The sequence below is a fragment of the Limulus polyphemus genome, unplaced genomic scaffold, assembly GCF_000517525.1.
Source record: "Limulus polyphemus unplaced genomic scaffold, Limulus_polyphemus-2.1.2 Scaffold2188, whole genome shotgun sequence".
NCBI classification, from domain to species: domain Eukaryota; kingdom Metazoa; phylum Arthropoda; class Merostomata; order Xiphosura; family Limulidae; genus Limulus; species Limulus polyphemus.
Genome location: NW_013667798.1, coordinates 188,707 through 197,267, shown reverse-complemented (window position 1 = coordinate 197,267; position 8,561 = coordinate 188,707). Strand labels below are relative to the sequence as shown.

Genomic DNA, 8,561 nt, shown 5'->3' with positions numbered 1-8,561 from the left:
ATTTCAATTATTATATATGTATATAGGTTATTGCTATTTTGAAATACGTTCTTGCTTATTTTTTCCTAAAACATAGAACAGTAAATAAAGAAGTAAAGCAAACAATTATCTCTTCTAGTTACAACCTTTGTACTCGGTTGCTGCTTGACATAGGTTGCTAAACCTTTAAAAATTTTGCACATGGAGGATACGAAACAAAATATTTTTTTAGGCTTTATATATACATTTTAATAATTAAAAAACCATAAATTATTACATCAATACCATAGAATCCCACTATAGTTTATCAAGCTTAGTAACTAAGCTTTGTATGGGTCTAAAAAATATGAAATTTCAAGCAGACTAAAGTCACAACCTACCTCATTGAAATCTTGGTTCAAAAGAAAGAAATGGTGGAAGGAACATTAGAAAGGCTGAGAAAACCACTAGGGGGACATTCTGAGCTTTTGATTAGTTATTCACATGTCATATATTGAAGTAAGTGTATGTAAGAGCGTTTCCAAAAATGGAAAGAGGAGAGTGGGGCCATTGTATTTAATTCAGTACATGAGTGATATCTCAGCAAATAGAAAAGATAAGAGCTTATTTCATATTCTAGCTTGTCAGTATCTGTAATTTGAGTTTCTAATACATATGAAACTATAGACTTAGTATTTTGATTTCACGAACATCGATTTTGAACTATTGCTGCATTCAACATTCCACGTGACACACAAAAATCAATGTTTATCTGTTTTTTTTAATATTTACTTTTAAATTAAAATTGAGTAATGTATAGTACTAAAATTTGAATTATAATTTACAGTTTGATACCAAACTTATTGACATAAATTTATGAAATGTTCAATAAAATTTTGAATGCGAGTCAACAAACAAGATGACATGGTTTTTCACTTGTGACACGTCTCAAAAGGGTTAATTGAATTAATCACCCAGCTATAAACTAGAGCTATTCCAGCTGTCATAAGAAGCTCTAATACAGTGAAGTTCTGTAAATCTGCTTTTAGGAATTCTAAAAACTTATGAGTGAAAGCAAAGAAGAATTTGTTTTAATATTTCAACCTCACTGCTTTGCTATATCAGGTGCTGATGAAGCCTTTTTGAACTGTTATATTAGTAATTCCTTTAATAAAATAGGTATTTTCTTATAAAAAGTATGCTGGTGTATAGGTTTAGAATCATTGAACATTGAAACCTAAATGACTCAAGATTTTGTATTTATTCGACTTTTTTCTTTCAGTGACTTTGATCGTAATGTTGAGCTTTCCCAGCTCATTCAGCAGAAGCTCGATGCATATAAAGCAGATGAACCAACAATGGGGGAAGTAAGTTGGAATTCATTATACTTAGGAATATGAAAGGAAAATAAGCTGTTTAAAAATTGGTAGTACTTTCAAGTTTATAATTAAGAATTGTGAAGTTCTTAACATTTCGAGGATAAATTATAAGTCTGAAATATTTTTGAGCAGGGGCCAGAGAAAATGAGATCACAACTTTTGATCCTTGACCGAAGTTTTGATTGTGTTTCTCCACTTCTCCATGAGCTGACATTTCAAGCGATGGCTTATGATCTTCTTCCAATTGAGAATGATGTGTACAAGTTTGAAGCATCTGCTGGCAATGATGTGAGGGAGAAAGAGGTCTTATTAGATGAGAATGATGAAATTTGGGTAGAGCTTCGTCATCAACATATTGCAGTGGTTTCACAGTAAGATTCTTTATTCATTTGTCAACTGAAACATATATAAGGTGGCATTGAAATTTATCTATAATTATTGTCATAGATTTTTAGCAGACCAAATTCAAATTTTGTTTGATTAACAAAATACAGACTGGGTCAGTCAGTTTAACTGACCTTGTGGCTACGAAACTATACATCTTATATATATATACTAAATATATCTTGAAGAACTTTGACAAACTTTGAGTAAATTTTACAAGTCTGCTGTACACAAAAATCAGATTTTTGAATAAAGTGTTTTCTTAAAGATTTGTCTGTGAATTAGGATGCCTTTACTGAGGCATTCTGAGTGAAAGGTGTTTTGCATGCTAAGAATAAAAATAGAACTGTGGAATTGATAATTTATTTTTTATAATGGGTACATGGCAGAAACTGTCCATTTGTTGCTTTTGGTGATTCACATGTTTGGTCAGATGTAACATTTATGTGAGTATAGTTTCTCAAGAAAATGTTTGTTACAAATATGTTGAATCAAAAAATAATCACATATACACATTTTATGTCCTTATATTAATGTTTGAAAAATATCAGTAACATGCACATAACAAAAAAGTTATGAAATAATGCAAGTTTTTCCTTGTAAGAACACTTATAAACTGCAAAAGATTTACCCAAATCTTCACAAATATTTGTCCTTAATAATGATCTCAATTAATTTCATTCAATAGGTGGAACTGAAATGAAGCTTCATATTTTACAAATTCTTACTAAAAGAACTATAAGGTAGATTGATTTTGAACTGATATTTGTTTCAATCTGTGATTTCTACTAGCAGAAACGCTGCCCTACTGGTGGCTGTTTGTGCTAGTAATTGTGATCATAATATTCATACCTCATTGTAAAAAATAAGCATTTTCTAAAAAAAATAGTTTTTACTGGGATGTACTGCAAGAGAAAAGTGTTTTAAGAACTCCAGTTTTTTAGTACTACATTTAGAAATTACACCAGTAAAGATATAATCAAACCCTCATGTATAGTCCTAGTGAAAGTTGTTTTTGTTGTGAGGAGAGTACTTTTATGTAAAATTGTGTACTGTTATAAAGAAACTATTGTTGCACATACTTATTTATCTAATTGTCTGGATCATGAATACCCAAAGTGTAAAATGTTGTTATGGATTTTTGTTTGTGGTATCATTCAGCAGATGGCGCCACATTTCATAAGCCCCAATCACTACTATTGTCATTGATATCTTGTTTTATTTCGGCACAACAGATGGTACCATTGTATTTATTATTTCAGTCACATAGATAGATAGACATATAGACAGCCAAGCCATTGCTCTATTATAGTAAGAAGTTTGTGCAGACTTGTTGCTAAAGTTATTCTCAATTCTTGGGATACAAGTCCACGTAACTGTTAGCTGATTTACCCAAAATTTATAAAAAAAACTTTAAACCAAGATTTTAGAACAGAAAGTGTTTAAATCAAACTTCTACTTTATGAAATTTTATAGTTTCTTCTTTGATATGCATAAATAAATAAACTTGTTTTGTTCATTTGTGTAAACTGGAGATCATAGGCATACAATTCAAGCACAGGTTAAATATTTGCTGCAGGTTTTAATGGTAATTCAGTTTGCTGGTAACAGCAATTTATAGTAACTGTACATGTTGACTATACAGTTTATATTGGATGAATCTGATAATTTGCCTACATGTAAAAAAAAAGTTGCAATTCACCTACATACAAATTTTTTAACAAACCAATAATTGCTGCAAGATTTTATCTTGTAAGTGAGAGATATTCGAAAGCTTTTCAGCAAACATTTAATGACTCACGTGAAAAGGTTTACTGTGGATGAATAGCAACAGTATCACTTGTACTAACTGGATATTATGTCAGAAATTAAAATAATTAAAACATATCAAGGAAAACTTTGACCACTTGTTATGTTGTTTTTGTAGAGTATTCAAGAAGATTTTGGAAATAATGTACATTTTTATTTTTACATATGTTTTCCCCGTGATGTTCTCAACCATTTTCAAACAGTCTATAGCATTAGATTCAGTGTAATTCTTCCATACTTCACTACTAAAATCCCACATTGTTATTTTGGGCACCTTTTTTAAAATCTTCACAAATGAGAAATTTGACATTTATATAACTGATTGAGTGGAAAAAGTTTAAGAAACATTTGATTCAAAAGTAAAAGTGTTAAAGCAATATCTGTGAATTCTGTTGGTTTTTTGTTTTGTATTATTATATAATTGTACATCCATTTAATATCTATATAACCTTTACTTAATACTAAATTCACAACATAGCAAAAGCTATTATTGTTGCTAATTTACATTTATAGTCTGAATTTCAAATTTGTCCATATTTATAACATCTTTTTTCTCTCTCTCTCTAGAGGTGTAACCAAGGAGTTAAAAAAATTTATTGACAGTAAGAGAATGACCTCATCTACTGATAAGGCAAGTATTAAAGACCTCTCCACAATGATCAAGAAGATGCCTCAGTACCAAAAAGAACTGAGCAAGTATGCTACTCATCTTCACCTGGCAGAAGATTGTATGAAGGTTTACCAGGGCTATGTGGATAAGTTGTGTAAAGTAGAACAGGTATAAAATTGTTTTAACTCTTTCAAGATGGGTCATAAGTGAAAGGCCTTGTCATCTCGTTTGTTGAGTCACATTCAAAATTTTATTGAACTACTATTTCATAAAATTGATACCAAACTGTAGATTATAATTCAAAGTTTAGTACAATATATTACTCAATTTCTTAACTTAAAAGCAAATACTAAAAAAACACAGATAAACATCAATTTTTGTGTGTCACGTGGTATGTTGAATGAGGCACTCGTTCAAACTAGATGTTTGTGACGTCAAAATACTAAGTCTGTAGTTTTGAATGGATTAGAAACTCAATTTATTGATACTGACAAGCTAGAATATAAAATAAAAGCCTCTTATCGTTTCAATTTGCTATCAAACACAGTGGCACCCTACCCACCTCTTTCCATTTTTTGGAAACACTCCCTTATATACACTTCTATATATGACATGAATAACTAATCGGAAGCTCAGAATGTCACCTAGTGGTTTTCTCAGCCATTTTAACAGACTTGGTGCCATTTCTTTCTTTTGAACCAATATTTCAACAAGGTAGTGTGTGTCTTTAGTATGCTTGAAATTTAATATTTTTTTAAACTAAAATACATCTTAGTTACTAAGCTTAATAAATCATAGTGGAATTCTATGGTATTAATGTAGTAATTATTTTTATTTTTTATTATTCGAATGTATATATATAAAACCTAAAAAAATTATTTTGTTTCATATCCTCAACATGCAGTTTTTTTTAAAGGCTTAGCAACCTATGTCGAGCAGCAACCAAGTACATTGGTCGTAACTAGAAGAGGTAATTGTTTGCTTTACTTCTTTAGTTACTGTTCTATGTTTTAAAAAAAATAAGTTTAAGAACTTATTTCAAAATAGCAATAATCTATATACGTATATAATGTATTATAATTGAAATTTGACTGTATTTTACAAAATACTAGTCTACTAAAACACAGCAAAGACAAGTTACTATGCACAGACCAAAGGTCAGTTTTATGTTATTTGATACGGTAACATGAGTGCACATGAGCCACTTCATTGTAAATTCTGTATTGTTAACCAAGCACAGCTGAAAGATCAATATAATAAAAATAATAAATATATATATATAAATGTATAATGTTATGAAACTTAAGCTAATTAGTCTAAACATTTATGTATTCATGTTAAAATTTATGTTCATTCTAGAATAAAAGAGGCAAAATTTATATTTATTTCCTAATGGTGGTTGCGAGATCGGTCAATTCTACGGAACCCGTACAGAGATTAATTACTGAAAATAACCGATCATATATGGGCAACATGTGAAAAAAAAGAAAAGACATGAGGAAAACATTGCTTTATAAACCATAAGACTTAATAAAAAAATTTGATATTTTGTGTATGAAAGCATTGTAATGTTTACTGATAATCTGCTGAATTTCATTAACATTTGCTTACTAATTTAAAAGTTATAGCATGAAAACTATAACAAGCACAAAATGGTTACGAGGTCAGTCCTAGGGACCGAGTCCGTGCTGAAAGAGTTAATGTTTACTTCCTCAGTGATTTGATTAAATTTCCTTAGTGATATTCTTTATACAACTTTTGAGATCCATGTGTGTGTTAATTGTACTTAACTTGTAGGCCATTATAACTTAATAGTAAAGTGACAAACAGTGATTTATAAGCATAATGAAGTGGTTTTATTTTGAGGGAACATACTACATGTTTCGACAGAACATTTGTCCATCTTCTTCAGACCAACATTCTGTCGAAACATGTATGTTCCCCCAAATAAAAGCACTTTATTATGCTTATAAGTCATTGTTTGCCAAGTTACTATTATATTATCATCATATGTAGCTATACACAAGTACCATATTACATGATCATTCATGTAAATATAGCCACACTTCATCATTTTATTGTTAACTCATTGTTAAGTTTATCTAAGACTTATTTTCAGGGTTCACTTTTTTCTAAGTTTTAGCTAACTCTGGAGCAACTAATAACAAATGTACTTGCATATGTGTAGACAAGACTTGTTTAAATTCAGAGTAAAGCACAAACTTTTAACTGCCTTTAATCTTTAGTATGCATTTGTTTCTTACTTCAGACTGTTGTAGCTAAGTAGCTTCCTCTAAATGAGCAATAACTAGAATCATCATAGCTATCCTCTAACATACTGAACTAATAAGTTCATTGAAACCTCTTGTGTAAGATGAGTGTGGATTGATATCTGAGAAACCCTTACAAAGCAATGCCTCAGAAGAAATATACTGCATAGTGACAAAAGCATAACTTGTTTTACTTAACAGAAACTTTTCACACAAAGAATGAACTTAAGGATGACAAAGATGATTGAAAATGATAATGAAAACCAACCGGCTGCAGGACATTGATAGCGATGTCTATAGAATGTATAAAGCTACAAGATGCAGTGTGAAACAGTGAAACTCAATGGTGATCATGAAGAATGCTGTGGATTATCAAAGGAGAAGAATGAGGTTGTAGAAGAGTGCTTGTTGCAGACTGATTTTCTAGTAAAGCTGTTTTCCTTATGAACTTCTTGTGAGCCAAAAGTTAAAGTTTGAGTTGAGTAGTTACAAAGATGACCATTACTAGACAGCCAGCCATGAAGTGGTAAACCAAGTGGGAGATAAAAATAACCATTATAACCATAGAAATAGCTACAGCAAAGAACTCTAAAGATCCATATATTTTATTTCAAAATTTCCAGGTATCACGTGGACCCATTGTTGTTACCAAAAATTACACAATTGGTCAAGGAGAATGTTAAAAGATAATTGTTAGAGTAATTTTTTTTAGTTTTCTTTATTGTATTAAGATAATTAGTTTGTTTTCCCCATAGAATCTGGATAAAAAGTTAATGTTTGACTTGATACTTTTTTGATATGTTACAAAATCCTATCATACATCCTTGTCCACACTTTAGCAAGTTAAATCCAGTCCTAATTTAGCTGGTTTTTTTTTGCATTCCTTGGAAGCACCAAGTGTACTCAAAGTGTACTTGATATTAAAGAAACAGATTTTTGAATAAAATTTCTGTTGAAAAATTCTTAAGTTCTTTCATTTCTTTTCTATATCAGTGTTGTTCTTGTTTGAGATATTTATTTCTAGCTTAGTGTTTGTTTGTTGTTTTTTTAAAGTAATTCTCATTCCTTTTTTTCCATATATGCTGCTATTTAAATTCAAATTTTTTTCTTTTATATTCTAAATCTGTTAATAAATCTATATTTGACTTCAAAATTAGGACCTGGCTATGGGTACTGATGCAGAAGGTGAACGTATTAAAGATCCCATGAGGAACATTGTGCCCATTCTCTTGGATACCAATGTTACTACTTTTGACAAGATTCGTATTATACTGTTGTACATTCTCTCTAAAAATGGTTTGTAGCTTATTTTTTGCTGAGTTTTTTTTCACTATTTTAAATTTGTGTCACAAAAGCATTAAAACTTTGATTTAAAAATATACTATGTTTGTGTGGTATATGTTAATGAACACAGTTTTAGATTAATATTTTTATGGAGAATGACATTCATACATGAAACATTTTTCAGTTTACCTTTCAAAAGCTAATAAATAGGCCTAACCAATGTATGTTAAATTGCATGTTTATGTTTCTCAGATGTTTTATGTGTTAATATTAGAACAACTTATTGTTTAATACTGGAAATAACCTGATACCAATAAACAGTACATGTCTATTAAATTTCAATAATTGTAGTGTTTTGAACAAACTTTAATGGCAAAATTAAAAACTTTACATGATTTGAAGATATTATTTTTGATTTTGTGCTCATAATCTAAATAGCAGTGTTAATAACTATCTTCAAAAGTCAACTTATTATTGATTTACTGATACATTCAATATTTTCCAGTACATTGAATTTACAATAATATCTGAGTTTTGTACTCATTAAATTCATAGGGTTGAGTTCAACCATAATGAAAATGTTATTTATTTTTGAATGCGGGTGATATTTCTTTCTTTATTGGACAGAAACACTGTGATATGAGTCCTATAGTAATTAGTAATACCACAGAATAGTTAGTAGTGTTTTTTAACATGCAGGAATATCTGAAGAAAATCTAGCCAAACTTATCCAACATGCCCAGATTCCAGCTGTAGAGAAATGTATCATCACTAACATGGCAAATCTTGGCATCAATATTGTCACTGATGTGAGTTTAACAATATGTTGGTAATCTCATATTACATGTAGAGTTCCTTATCTAGTGT

At 29.9% G+C, this 8,561-nt stretch overlaps 1 protein-coding gene across 1 annotated transcript in view; it reads left to right on the top strand.

The window, feature by feature from the left end:
- Positions 1-8,561, top strand: part of LOC106466213 (protein ROP-like) — a 25,937-nt gene that overhangs the window by 6,725 nt on the left and 10,651 nt on the right. Inside the window, exons 4-8 of the mRNA XM_013926461.2 lie at positions 1,241-1,325; positions 1,470-1,708; positions 4,098-4,308; positions 7,568-7,706; positions 8,394-8,503. Of these exons, the coding sequence (XP_013781915.1) occupies positions 1,241-1,325; positions 1,470-1,708; positions 4,098-4,308; positions 7,568-7,706; positions 8,394-8,503 (784 nt within the window). The remainder of the gene's footprint in view (positions 1-1,240; positions 1,326-1,469; positions 1,709-4,097; positions 4,309-7,567; positions 7,707-8,393; positions 8,504-8,561) is intronic.